We start from the raw sequence: 15,466 nt of genomic DNA, 5'->3' as shown, positions 1-15,466 counted from the left end.
ACCTTATAGAGGTTTACAAAATTATGAGGGGCATGGATAGGATAAACAGACAAAGTCTTTTCCCTGGGGTCGGGGAGTCCAGAACTAGATGGCATAGGTTTAGGGTGAGAGGAGAAAGATATAAAAGAGACCTAAGGGGCAATTTTTTCTCGCAGAGGATGGTACGTGTATGCAAGTGGTGGAGACTGGTACAATTGCAACATTTAAAAGGCATTTGGATGGGTATATGAATAGGAAGGGTTTGGAGGGTTAGGGGCCGGTGGGACTAGATTGGGTTGGGATATCTGGTCGGCATGGATGGGTTGGACTGAAGGGTCTGTTTCCATGCTGTACATCTCCATGACTCTGTCTCTGGGAGGTGACTGAGGATTTTATTCATGCAAATCTTCCTCTAAAATTTAAAATACTTGCTGGACATTTGTGTTGTTTCTTTCTGACTTGTGCACTTATGAGTTCAAATTATTTCCAATATTGATGAAAAAGTTTTAATTTTCTTATTCAAGCCAATGGCAACCCAATTATAATATTGTCTTAGAAAGTAAATTTACAATGATTATACTTAGTTGTTTGGCTGCCTTCTTCAATGAAAGTATTATCTAGATCAACTCTAAGCAGAAAAATTTTGGAAAATTGATAGCCCTCTATGAAAGTGCCATTGACCCAGTTGATTTTAACTTCCAAGTCACATTTCAACATGATTCATCAACATAATTGGATCACAATTACTGGCAAACTACGAACTATGTAAAGTGGAAATGCACCTCTAATAAGAAGGTTGCATTCCCAGATCCCACATTTCCATCAATAGTATGGACACAATTCTTTGGGCAGGTGGGACTTGATTGGGTTGGGATATCTGGTCGGCATGGATGAGTTGGACCGAAGGGTCTGTTTCCATGCTATATATCTCTATGACTCTATGTCTCTGGGAGGTGACTGAGGATCTTATTCATGCAAATCTTCCTCTAAAATTTAAAATACTTGCTGGACATTTGTGTTGTTTCTTTCTGACTTGTGCACTTGGTCAAAGCATTGCTTGTAGTTCTTCTGATGCTTTCTTGAATGTCTTGGTGGAAGAGGTAGGAGCTGAGAGGGAACTATCATTTACGAGCACACCCAAGTCAAATATTGGTCTATGGAGGTACACAACTGTTTCAGAATATCTGTCAACTAGATGAAATACAGAAAAGGAACCAGAGAAAGGTATGCTAGCAGTCTCAAAACCAAAGACCACTTCGACCTCCCAGAAACACCTGCCAAATGTATGGTGGGAGATGTGGCTCTAGGATCAGGCTCATCAGCCACAGAGCCCATGACTAGTGACACCAAATTGGACACCTAGTTGGACAATCATTCTCGTTACTGAGTGATTGCAATGCTGACGACAGAGAGCGAGGAGTATCAGTGCTAACAGCATCACTGGGTTCACTAAAAGAAGTGGGTCACTCACCACAAGATAAACAAGGATGAATACAGCGCTTCATCTCTCTCACCAAACACATAGAACAACAAAGGTGCTAATGACTGCATTGTTCTTTTTATTTAACATAGATATTCTTCTTGAATGAATTGTACTTAAGCAGTGAGTAGCAGAGAAATCACGTAGCGATCAATCTATTTCTGATGACCTGTACAAATTGTCAGCGTTGAAAGAAAAGTTATTTTTTCTTTCAATCAGTATCTGCACACGTTCCACGTTGATGCAGAGTGGCTCATTGTTTTGGTGTGATCACTACACATAGCTCAGGGACAATGACAGTGTACTATTTTGTTTATTTATACTGCTTTCTGCTTAACCTGCTTTCTTTTCCTGTGCTTCTCTAAGTTATTTGGGCTTCTAAGTTATGTTGGCAATCTTTGACGTGTCAAGTATTATCTCTTTATGATCGCAAAGAACACAAATCTCAGAAGATAATGAAATTGTGAAGAAGAACATCACAAGTGAGCAGCACTTTCCTTACCCAAAGATTACATCCATCCTTGAAATGGCATGGATAACATTACAGGTAAATTCTAGTTAAGTACTGGATGACGTAACGCTCAGCAAAGTAGACATACATTGTACAGTTTATAAAAACAAAATAGTGTGGATCCCAGAGATCTAATATAAATCTGTTCTGAAGAAAAGTCATAGAACTCAAAACTTTAGCTCTTTTCATTTCTCTACAGGTGCTGCCAGACCTGCTGAGTTTCTCCAGCATGATTTGTTTTCATACAAATTACACATTAATGAGCACTGTTGTTGTGTGTCAAGTGACATTTGACCCAGAAAATAATTAGAGTTCCAAACAAGGCAAAGGCTCATTGTATTATATGCATACAACTCAAGAGACTGTTGAATAAGTGGAGGTTCATTTATATTCTTATAAACTTTGCAGTTACCATTTGTCATACGATACACAGTATAACATATTTATAGAAATGAATTAAAAATCACACAACACCAGATTATAGTCCAACAGATTTAATTGGAAGCACTAGCTTTCGGAGCGCCACTCCTTCATCCGGCTGAGATAAATACTTTCCATTGTAAGGCTCATCAAAATTCTGGTGTATTCATGTCCAATGACCATGTCCATTGAAAATGTAAACAAGCTCCCACTTACAGCAATTATTTATTTATCACCCATTAACGAGGGTCTTCTTCTACATATATTATCATGGTTACATCTATTTGAGTAGCTAAATGACTCATGTCTTCTCTATGAATATGAGGTTCTAAATTAGTTTACAATTAATATGTTTTGCTTTAACTCTTAAAGCCTCAGGCAAGTATCACCCTACATTAATCTCCAAGCCTGCTATATACCTATATGCCCTTCTATTACTTCTACCTAGTCTCCTAAGCAATTTCTGCAGCCTATGGGCACCCACAGGCAGCACGCTATACAACGGTTAGTGACAGAGGAGTACTTTGTGTGTATATTTGGACGCATGGAGAAAAGCTTGTTCTCTGATGTGTATTTTTCATGTTTAGAGAGCACAGGTTGGATTGCTTGCTTTGAACTTAATAGGTTATTGAAAAATAAGACTGGAAATCTCCCAGCAAGATCATACGCTGTAATCATAAAACTTGTAATAAGCAATACAAAAGCATTTTAATTTGAATCTTAGAAGTCTTGCCATAATATTCAAAGTGTCCCCATATGCTATGTTCCACTCAATGTCTACAAAACAAATCCAATTGGCTATTTCAGGAAGTGCAAGAATAGTAATACTTTCCTCTGTACATGTATCTCAAACCATTTTCAATACTTTTGTTTTACAATGTCCCTTCTTGTAAGGTACACACCCTGATGGGGTTTTTGACTTTCTAGCCCCTCTGTACACAATTACTAAACATCTTAGATTACAATGTTATCCCCATTGCATCTCTACAACAATTTCCCCAGGTTTTAGTCTGTTCCTCAGCACTAATCTTGGACCTTGGATTGTGCCAAGATAAGCCAGTCAGTTGAGGACAACACCCTGCACAGGAACGATCAGCTGGCTTCAGGAAGACCAAACGGCATTTCTTGCCAAGTTGATGGGCCTCCACATGCATTTGATGTTTCCCTCAGTGTGCTTCCCTAGCAACAGTCTTTTGAGCACAGAGTAGGAATTGTAGGAATTGCTTGGGATGAACCACAATAAAAACCACTGCATCCTTACAGAACCTTCTTTGCAAAGGCACATTTCACAAGAAAGTGGACAACAGTTTCTTCTACTCCACAGCCATCTCAAGAGCAACATGCAAAGGAGATGACACTCTGGAACGGATCTGACAGGAAGAGCCTTTCTCGCCACCAGACATTCTATGTCTTGGTGCTTGTTTGTAAGTTCTAGCAATAAGGCATACAGCCAAATGACTTTGGTAGTCTGCTCAGGGAACCATCTGACAGGATCTACCATCTCCTTTTCCTGCAGGATGTTGAGGACATTACATTGTGACCACTGCCTGATAGCCTTGGTGCATTTCTGAATAAATCTCTCTATGTTGGACAGTGGTACAACATAGTCTAACTCCTTGGAGCTCTCCACAGCAACATGACCAGATCAATCCTTCAGATCAGCAGGGTCAGATAGAACCTCAGCATTTGATGACATTTGTTTGCAAACTAAGGATTCAGCTGCACACACGCGGTGGCCATCAGGAAGAGGGTGATGTTGGGTATGACTCCTTTCTCTTTATCTAGATGTTTGTATATCATGCCCCTGCAAACACTGGTCATTTTTGACTTCCACGCAAAGTAGAAGATGGCTAAGTTAATCACCACAGCGCAAGAGTAAGGAATGGGTCAGACCTATGCCATGTACTGCAATACTGAGACCCTGATAACTAGTTTCTTGCCTACAATGGACAGGGAGGATTGCTCCTCCATGCCCAGTTTTTGTTTGACCTTCCCATTTTTAACATGTACCCCAGTGCATCCAAACTAAGTCCCCAGCACCTTCAGATAAGCTCTCTTGACTATGAAGGAGATAAAGAATTGGTCACCCTATTCCTAAAGAACATGGCATTGCGCTTGCTTTGATTTACTTTGGCATCTAGGGCCAATGCAAACAGATCACAGGTGCTAACCAGCCTGTGCACTGATGATGAATCAAACAGAATATGGTGACATCATCCATGTACAGGGAAGCTTTAAGCTGTGTGCCTCTGTTACTTGAGATGGTCACTCTTATCTACCTACATTCTTCCAGATGGTCATGGCAAAGCTTTCTATGCAGCACATTCACAGAACAGAGGAGAAAGGACAGCCCTGAGTAACTCCAGATTTAATTGGAAAGATTTCAGTTTCCTTCTATTGATTGAAACTGTGCCAGTGACGTTTGTGTACAGCAGCTGGATCCAACGGTGGATTCCATCCCTAACCCCCATTTTGGAGATGGGGATGAAGCATCTGAGGATGAAGCATCTTTTGACATTTTCCCTGATATTTCCCATCATGGTTCTCAAACCTTTGAAGACCAATTTGAGATTTTCCATGTTCCCTGGGGTCAGCAGACTCACATTCAATTCCCATATCTCCTACCACAACTCTGGACTTCCTTTAGGGGACCATCAGCCAAGAGAAGGCAATGGCCAGAGAAAAACTCCAGCTTGACATCAATGGATCTAAGTGTGACAGCACGAGACACAAAGAGGAAGTCTGTCCAGAGATAGACCGAACCCTGTCTAACTTAGACCAGGTGACTCTACACTGCTCTCTAACTGAAGAATTGCTGAACAAAGTGTGCAACTTGGCATTTCCTATTGTTTCCTTCAGGATAGAATAATAGACTCCCTACAGTGTGGAAAAAGGCTTTTCAGCTGCACTGACCTTGCAAAGAGCATGCCACCTAGACCCCACCCTATGGAAACTGAAGAACCCAGAGGAAACTCACACAGACATGAGGAGTACAGGCAAGCTCCACATAGATAACCACTCAGGCTGGAATCGAACCGAGGTCCTGTGAGGCAGCAGTGTTAATCACTTAGCTACCACGTTGCCCACCAACGACCTTTTGGTTCACAGCCAAAGAGTCTGCCTGCAACTTCCAGTTTGCTCCAAGACTTTGGGTGGCCGACATAGTCCAGATAACCACAGTACCCCTGTTGGCAAAGCTCAAGTGAACGGGGAAGATTCCTCCTTCATCATTCACCTTCAGAAATAACTTGACCTACTATTTGCTGCTGCAGATCCCAAAAGTATCCTCAACCTCGGTGTAATTCACAACAATGAACCATTCTGGTTAATTGATAAAGTAATTTACATTACAATTAAGGACAGTTAAGACGCTTAACTAAATACGTCTGATTAGTACTTACCCCTTTTGGGACACAATTGGTTATAGTGAACACCTTACTGAATACAATCTCTAAGGTATGTAATACATGTCCCTCCGAGCAAGAGGCCTGGGTTCAAGTCCCACTTGCTCCAGAGGTGTGTAATAACTTCTCTGACTAGAGTGATCAAAAAAAAATCTTTGCACCCTGCGATGGTTATATCGGAAACTCCAATTTTCTAGTTGGAATTCTTACACATCACTTCAATACACTTCGAAGTAAGAGTACCGAATGCTGCTTAGTTGCACTTTCATTTTAATAATACTTTACAGTTCAACACAGGAACAGGCCCTTCAGCCCAACAAACTAGTGCTGATCCTTAATCCTTATTTAGACCCGTTACTTATTGCCCATATACAGTTTCTATCTCCTGTTTGCATCCCATTCACATATCTATCAAGACATATCTTATATGCTGCTAATATGCCTGCTTCCACCACCTCCCCAAGCAATGTGTTCCACACACCAACCACCCTCTGTGTGAAAAATTTTCCCTCTACTTCTCCAGTAAACTTACCTCCTCTCACCTTGAACCTGTACCTTCCTGTAAGTGACCTTTCCAACCTGGAAAAAAGCCTCTGACTTTGCACCGTATCTATGCCTCTCACAATTTTTCAGACCTCTATCAGGTTGCCTGTCAGCCTGTCTTTCCAGCAAAAACAATCCAAGTTTCCCTAATCTCTTATAACCAAAACCTTCCAGACTAGCAACATTCTGCTAAACCTTCTGTACCCTCTCCAAGCATCCATGTCCTTCTGTTAGTGTGGTGACCAGAACTGCATACAATATTCCAAATGTGGCCCAACTAAAGTTCTATATAACTGTCACATAACTTGTCAACTTTTATATTCGATAACCCGGCCAATAAATGCAAGCATGCAGTATTGTCTTCTGACCATCACCAGGGGAGTACAGTGGTTCATTGGTTAGCACTACTGCCTCACAACACAAGGGACTCAGGTTTTAATTAAATGATTTGGATGCGAGCATAAGAGGTACAGTTAGTAAGTTTACAGATGACACCAAAATTGGAGGTGTAGTGGACAGCGAAGAGGGTTACCTCAGATTACAACAGGATCTGGACCAGATGGGGCAATGGGCTGAGAAGTGGCAGATGGAGTTTAATTCAGATTAATGCGAGGTGCTGCATTTTGGGAAAGCAAATCTTAGCAGGACTTATATATTTAATGGTAAGGTCCTAGGGAGTGTTGCTGAACAAAGAGATCTTGGAGCGCAAGTTCATACTCCTTGAAAGTAAGAGTCACAGTTAGATAGGATAGTGAAGAAGGCGTTTGGTATGCTTTCCTTTATTGGTCAGAGTATTGAGTACAGGAGTTGGGAGGTCATGTTGCGGCTGTACAGGACATTGGTTAGGCCACTGTTGGAATATTGCGTGCAATTCTGGTCTCCTTCCTATCGGAAAGACGTTGTGAAACTTGAAAGGGTTCAGAAAAGATTTACAAGGATGTTGGCAGGGTTGGAAGAACTGAGCTACAGGGAGAGGCTGAACATGCTGGGATGTTTCCCTGGAGCGTCGGAGGCTGAGGGGTGACCTTATAGAGGTTTACAAAATTATGAGGGGCATGGATAGGATAATAGACAAAGTATTTTCCCTGAGGTCGGGGAGACCAGAACTAGAGGGCATAGGTTTAGGGTGAGAGGAGAAAGATATAAAAGAGACCTCAGGGGCAACTTTTTCACGCAGAGGGTGGTACGTGTATGGAATGAGCTGCCAGAGGATGTGGTGGAGGCTGGTAAAATTGCAACATTTAAGAGGCATTTGGATGGGTATATGAATAAGAAGGGTTTGGAGGGATAAGGGCCGGGTGCTGGCAGGTGGGACTAGATTGGGTTGGGATATCTGGTCGGCATGGATGGGTTGGACCAAAGGGTCTGTTTCCATGCTGTACATCTCAATGACTCTATGACTGTGTGGAGTTTGCACGTTCTCAGTATCTGCATGGGGTTCCTCTTGGTGCTCTAGTTTCTTCCCACAGTCTTCTAGGAGGAAGTGAGGACTGCAGATCAGAGATGAAAATGTGTTGCTGGAAAAGCGCAGCAGGTCAGGTAGCATCCAAGGAGCAGGAGAATCGATGTTTCGGGCATGAACCTGAAGAAGGGCTCATGCCCGAAACGTCGATTCTCCTGCTCCCTGGATGCTGCCTGACCTGCTGCGCTTTTCCAGCAACACATTTTCAGCTTTCTTCCCACAGTCCAAAGATATGCAGGTCGGGTGGATGGGCCATGTTAAATTGCCCGTTATGTCCAGGAATCTACAGGATAGGTGAGTTAGCCATAGGAAATACAGTGTTAGAGGGATAGGTTAGGGGAGTGGGTCAGGGTGAGTTGAGGATTGGTGCAGACTCAATGAGCCAAATGGCCTGCTTCCACACTAATGGGATTCTATGATTATCACCAGTGGTGCCACTTTCAGGGATCTATGGATCTGTAAGCTCAGCTCCCTCTGCATGCCAATACTGCTAAGGGTTCTGGCATTTATTGTATAATTCACACCTGAATTTGATCTTCCAAAATGCATCAATTTTCATATTACTGGATACTTGAGACAGATTCATGCTGATGTGAAATTGGTATTATAATTATACTCAAGGTTCCAATCTCGACTGAACCAATTTTTTACATTCATTGTCTTCTTGCACAGTTCATGGTTAATAGATGAAGTAATTTACATTACAATTAAGGACAGTTTAAGACTCTTAATTAAGGCACCCAACTTCCATCTAAACGAGAGACTGACAATCTGAACTTGAAATATGAGACCAGTTTGCATAATATTGGCTCGTATTCTCTTGAGTATGGAGGATTAGGGATGATCTCAACTCATTAAAAAGATTAAAAGAATTGATAGGTCAAATGAAGAAATATTATTTTCTCTGATGAGGGATATTAAACAAGACAAATTGGAGCCAGGATTGGAAGTTGCAAGCAGAAATCATGCATTATCTCCTCAACGGTTTGAGAATGCTGGGTTAATTAAAATGTAGAAGAGTAGAATTGTATTTTTTTAAAATGTGTTTAGAGAGTTAAGGTTTATAGAAAAATGCAAATAAATGGAATAGAGTCGCGCATTAAGAATGGTGGGACCGACTGAGAAAATGATTAACTTCATATAACAATAATAAATAATAGTCCAATCAGCGGTTAAAACATACTCCAGAAACAAAAGATGATAGCGCTGGATTTTTTTAAGTGTCTGGTTCCATAAAATCGGCACCTTTCCACCTGTCCACATTGTAATCTGTCAGAATAAGGGAACCGCGGGTTTGCAGATCAGAATCGTTCCAAATACTGTTAAAGCAAAACAAAGCGGACCCAAAACATTAACTGCTTCTCTCATTACAGATGCTACCGGACCTACCAAGTTTCTCCAACAACTTTCTATTTTTGTTTCAGGTTTCCGGCATGCGGAGCTCTTTATTGAGAGAACAACGTTAAATCACTATCGCATTCACACCAGACTCCAAACCTGAACCCCGTGTCCACGGGCGTGGGGCGGGGCCTCAGTTGGGGCGGAGTCTCACGGCGGGGCAGGCACACAATGAGCGGGCGGGGCCTCAGCTGGGGGCGGAGTCTCACGAATGGGCAGACTCACAATGAGGGGGCGAGGCCTCAGTTGGGATGGGTCCAACCGTACGGAACCCACACAGAGGGGGCGGGGCCTCAGTTCATGGAGGACTCTGGTACAGGAAGAACCGTAATGAGGGATTCGACAATGAGGGGTGGGGCCAATCCGAAAGGGGCGGTGTCCACGCTGCTCATTTGCCTTTGATCCTCTGATTGGTGCGCGGTTGCCATGGAGGCCCGGCTTCGCCCGGGCCGCTACCTTTATAAGGGCGGAGCGAGCCGCGGACACAGAAGCGGCACAGGAGGTGCTGCCGGAGAGCGGGGTGGGAGTAGTGTCGCTGATAAATGTGCATGAACGACTGCAACCCCTCTGAACCGCTTTCCTCCACAACAAATCACCTCAGCAACTTCACCCGTACATTAGTTGAAGAGTTTTCAAAGTAAGAGAAAAGTTGGAGGCGAAGACAAACCAATAAAGCGGCGCCACCATGTCTCTGGCTGTGAAGGAAAGAAACCAGGTCCGCCTGGTCTTCCTCGGGGCGGCTGGGGTGGGGAAGACGTCGCTGATCCGGAGGTTTCTGCTCGACACCTTCGAGTCGAAGTACAAGAGGACGGTGGACGAGCTTCACCGCAAAGAGTACGACTTGGGGTCCATGAAGGTCACGATCGAGATCATGGACACCAGCGGCAGCTACTCATTCCCGGCCATGAGGAAGCTCTCCATCCAGAGCAGCGACGCTTTCGCCCTGGTCTATGCTGTGGACGACGCCGAGTCCTTCGAAGTGGTGAGAAGCCTCCGGGAGGAGATCCTCGACATCAAGGAAGACAAGTACACGCCGATTGTGGTGATCGGCAACAAGGCGGACAACCTGAGCGACAGGCAAGTGTCCAGTGAGGAGATCATGTCCCTGGTGGAGCTGGAATGGAACAGCCGCTACCTGGAGTCCTCGGCCAAAGACAACGCCAACGTGCTGGAAGTTTTCCAAGAGCTCCTGCGGCAGGCGAACTTACCGAGCCGCCTGAGCCCGGCCCTGAGGAGGAGGCGAGAAACTTTCCCCACGGAGAGCCATGCCCGACCTCCCATGAACAAAACCAACAGCTGCCGCATCTCCTAAACGCCCGGTTTCCCAACGGACGGACTTTCCGTTTCGATTGATCCGATCAAAGTTATAGCACAAATAATACGTACATAATTCTTCACCGTCGCTGAAACCAGACCGAATGGATCCGCGTTTGGAAGAGCGCGTCTCCAAACTGGACAAAATCGTGCAACTGAACTTGTCGCGGTGCTAAAACATACAGGAGCGTTCGGCACGTATCTCAAAAACTGCTACTATTGATTAGGCTGAATTTTAGTTTCATTTTATTTTGAAGATGCTGATATTTATTCAGTAAACTGAACAATTGACGCTTGCATTTAAGGTAAACACCATGTCGGGTTGACATCGAACCTGTTGTGTAATACTGTATCAACATTGATCGAAGTTTCCCATACGGTTTGTAACATGCCGTGCGGCCTGGGAACTTTGTTTACAAAGTGTAAATAAACCACCACCGTTATCCAACACCACTCTAATCCACCATCGTTATTTGTTAATTAAGGGGTTGGCGTTTGTTTGTACATCCATGTTATTAGATTGTGTCGTCAGAGTTACCGAGAATGCATATTCTTTTGTATATTTATTTTATAAAGTTGTTAATAAAATCTTTATCCCAAATAACTTGTTGGCTTTGTCGCCCACTAGCTTTGGACATACCTGTATGTTTTTTTTCCCCCCTATCTGCCCTGTCAGGGATTCCCATAGTATATCCTGTACCCATACACATTCAACAATTGTTTCCACATTCATTTTATGTTCGAGACAGGACCAAGAGGCCTTTACGAAAGGACATCCTCAATAAAACTCACATGCAGGAGAGTGCCCCCAACAGCAATTAGGGAGCACTCGGGAGTTACATGGAAAGAGCCCATATTTTAAGAGAATACAAGAGGCGGTAACCCGACAGTGACTCAAACACCAGGATTACAGTAAATTCTAACACGTTGCTTGGAGTTTGTGGGAGGCTAACGCAACTCCTAATTTAACAAAACAATACTAAAGTAGATACATTTTAAATAAAAATAGCTTTCATAATCTGTATAAACGACCGGTAAATGGAACAAAATTCGTAAACTCGAATGGCACAGATGAAGACTGCGACCTGGGACCAGTGGGAGGATTTCAGATTCACTGAGAGCTCATTACTACGGAGATATATGGCCTATGTTTTAAACAAACACTAAGGCTCTGATAGACGCAGATTTTATACATTTAACCGGATAATCGTTTAATCACAGTTTTTCACCAGGTTAATGTCACTTACTGGAGAATTACCCAGGATCTCCCTTCCCCCCCCCCCCTTTTGCGTTGCGAGGCAGTTGAGATCCAAGAAGTTGCGGGACTCGGTTATACAGACAGAATTCCCCTTCCTTCACCCAACAGTCATGTTAGACTGGAGCGCAGCGAATTGTATCGGTTCAAGTAACTGAAGTTAACTCAACTAACCTCTTAACTTTATCTGAATTATCTTGGATCGAAAGTACTCCTGAAACTGAAGTTACCTTGATGCGTAGATATACACGTGTAGGGCACGATACTCTGATTTGGACTATTTGGATTTCTTGCTATAGGTAACACACTATTAACTACTGTCTGGAAAAAAATTGAAAACCATCGTCAGTGTTTTCCCCAGATTACCGAAATCATCGTGTGCTCTGTTCCCTTGAGACTGCTCAATTCATTTTCTAATCTCTCACCACCTAGCGGAATATCACGAATTTGCACGGGATGTGTTTTATTTAAATAGAGTAATCGCGAATGTTTTCATAGCGCCACCTTTGGTTTCTTTTTCAAACAAATCAATGTACAATATTTTATTTGAGGTTTGCTATTTCTTTGAAGGTTGTACTCGGCTGTGCCTTACCCCGCACAATTCTTAGCGTGAGTTTTCCTGACAGTACAGTGATTGGTGATTCTGGTATGAACTTTGTGTAGCAGGGGTAAGGGTCTGTCCAGCTAGCCCCATCATTCAATGTGATCACGGCCAATTTAATGCTTAAGTGGGTTTTACCCACCCCGTTCCCATAACTCTGGTAATCGGAAATCTAATAATCTCTGCCTTAAACATACTGAAGGACTAAGGATCCACAGCCCCCTGTGATAGAGTTTTAAAGATTCACAAGCCTGAGTAAAGCCAAACGCATCCTAATTTCAGACCGAAGTAGCATCACTCTTATTTTGAACTTGTGCGTCTTATTCTAGATTGCCCAAACAGGGAAACCTTTCACCTGCATTTATCCTCTTTATCCCTTTATGCCTTCTGTAAATTTCAATGATATCACTTTTTATTTTTCTGAAACTGTAGAGACTGCAGACCCAGTTTATCCGATGTCTCATCATCAGACAGGTCTACCACCCCAGGAATAATTCCAGTGAACTTTGCACTCCAATCTGGCAGTAATATCTCTCCTGAGATCAGGAGACCAAGATTGCACAGTTCTCTCGGTGCAGTCTGACCATGTTGCTATACAATTGAAGCAAGACTTCACTCGTCCTGTACTCAATCCTCTTGTGAAAAAGATAAACATTCCCAATAGCCTTTCTAACACCTTGCTGCACCTGCATATTGGCTTCATCAGTGACACGGGTACTTATATTCTTTTATACATCTATACTTTCCAACCTGTTACCATTTAAGAACTATTCTGCACATCTGTTCCTCGTACCTAAGTGGATTACCTTTCATTTTTTCCCCCACATCATATTCCATTTGCCTGTTCTTGCCCATTCACTAATGCGATCCAAATCCTCCTGAAATAAACCACTTTTACATCTTCCTCAAAATTCACATTCACAATTAGCTTTGCATCATCTGCAAATTTGGAAATATTACATTTGGTCCCCAACTCCAAATCATTAATATATTATTGTGATTAGCTGGGGCCTAAGCTCTGATCCTAGTGGTACCCCATTAGTCATAGTTGCAAATCTAAGAATAATCCATTTATTCCTCCTATGTTCTGTATGTTTGCAATCATTAATTCATGCCAATACATTACCACCTATCCCATGTGCATTTTTTTCTAACCAGTGTCCCATGGTGGGGGGGTGGGGGGGGACTTTATCAAAAACCTTCTAAAAATCTAAGTATATCATATCCAACGGCTCTCTTCTATCTGTTTTGTTAGGAACAGAGAACATAATACTGCTTGCAATTATGCACAATTCCACAATCTTTGAGACCAGAGGGGATTGATTTCCATCAGCAAGCTTCAACCATGAAAAGGCTAGATGCAGACTTCAAAATATTCCCAGAAAAAGGTCTAAATGCTGATCTATGTATAGATTACCAGCAGTAAAGAGTTCTCCTTCACCACATTCTGCCTCAGCCAACTGCTGCATCTTAGTGAGAGCATGGGGGTGATCCCCAACCTTAGCAAGTGTGGGATGCAATGTCCCAGGGTGGTGTGTACTATGGTGTGGGAGGGGTTTGGGAACAGGGCATGGCAAACCCCTCTCTAAAACTGTCCTTGTCTTCTTTCAGCTGCCAGGATGCAGGTGCCAGTTTTATGCTGAGGATTTATTTTCTCGAGGAATTGAATTCCCAAATTCATTCCATGAAGCAGCTGAGGAAGGGAAGATTCTCCTTTTATGTGTATAGGCTTAATTCAGATTCTACATGTGAAAGGTCAATGTTCAAACCCATGTGTCACAAGAACTAGCCAAGATTGAAAATGTAACGATGGTCCATTGACTGATATATATGTAAAGGAAATTGCTCATTTTCTCTACTGTATAAACTATAAATATTGTTCTTATATTAACAAATTAATATGTTTCTTTTACACCAAACCATTGGAATGAAAGTAAAGGATTTGCAGAAGAGATTTGCAGAAGTAGGAAGTGCTATTGAACAATATTGTGCTTTCTGACTCAGAGATGACTCTCAGAAACTTCAAAGTATGAATAAGAGCTTTATTACAAATATTTTCAAAGTACTAGCAGCCACCAGCTAACATCCAGGTTTCAGTTTCTCTAACCATAGTTAAGAGGCTTGACTAACAGCACACAAGGACAGCAAGCAGTCAACACACACACAAAGCACTGAATAATTGAACACAACAAGTAAGTCATTTTGTTGTACTTTATATGAAAAAGGTATATAATTGCAGTGTGATTACAGCCGTGAGTCCACTGTGGAGATGAACTACGTTGTGGTAGAATTTTGTACCCCAAGTGAAAGTTAACAAAAATCTATAATTTGGATAAATGTTTTAATGCTAGATTCAAATAACTGCTCAAAAAGACTGTGTACTTCAGTCTCTCACTCATGGTGCAGCTAGGAATCTTCAAGAAATGAATGGGCAAACTAATGTTTTTAAAAAATCTTCAAAGTAATACTCTTTTAATGTGCTACTGCTCCGAAAAGAATTAGCAAGTACCATTTTTTAAAAGTGTGTTGTTTGTTTAAAAGGAGAGAGAAAAAGAAAAATAGATTGGCAGTAGGCCACACTTAGTTTCACTCTTTTGATTAATTTTGTATCTTAAAGCCAACTATTTATGAAATACACTAGAACTTAACAGAGAAAATGAAACAGTGAAATAATTAATGTCTATACATTAAACCTGAAACATTTGTTTACAGCACCCATTCATACAAAAGTCAGATGGACAAACAAATACACAGTCAAGGTATTAATAAAATAAATTAACAAAACTGGTTAGATTACTTAAGTGACTTGAATAATGCAAGTATAGATGCATATTCCTTGGATGCTTTTCCAGAGATGTTGATCATGGAAACCCTCTCAGATCAGCCAGGGAAAGACAGCAATACTTCTATCTCAGCTTTCACTCCCTGGACTACCAAAAGGTGGTATGGCAGATTAGGAAGGGAGCTTTCAAATCTCATGCTGTCTCATCAGTTTGTTTCCTCTGAAAAACACAGTTTAAAAAAAAACACTTCAATTCTGGTTCTTCCAAAAATAATAAACTCACTTTTTTCCTGAGGACTCAATTATCATTCAATAAG

General features: G+C 42.1%; 1 protein-coding gene across 1 annotated transcript; it reads left to right on the top strand.

The window, feature by feature from the left end:
* Nucleotides 1-9,390: 9,390 nt before the first annotated feature.
* rasd4 (rasd family member 4) lies at nt 9,391-11,087 on the top strand. The gene has a single exon (XM_043714638.1). It carries the CDS (start codon nt 9,883-9,885, stop codon nt 10,507-10,509), a length of 627 nt encoding a protein of 208 aa, XP_043570573.1. The 5' UTR covers nt 9,391-9,882; the 3' UTR covers nt 10,510-11,087.
* The last annotated feature ends 4,379 nt before the right edge of the window (nt 11,088-15,466 follow it).

The sequence above is a fragment of the Chiloscyllium plagiosum genome, chromosome 24 (genome assembly GCF_004010195.1).
Source record: "Chiloscyllium plagiosum isolate BGI_BamShark_2017 chromosome 24, ASM401019v2, whole genome shotgun sequence".
Classification (NCBI taxonomy): Eukaryota; Metazoa; Chordata; class Chondrichthyes; order Orectolobiformes; family Hemiscylliidae; genus Chiloscyllium; species Chiloscyllium plagiosum.
This window is presented reverse-complemented; position numbering and strand designations above follow the sequence as displayed.

Excerpts from the sequence above, each read along its gene's own strand:
- rasd4 (XM_043714638.1), top strand. The coding sequence starts at position 9,883 with ATGTCTCTGGCTGTGAAGGAAAGAAACCAGGTCCGCCTGGTCTTCCTC.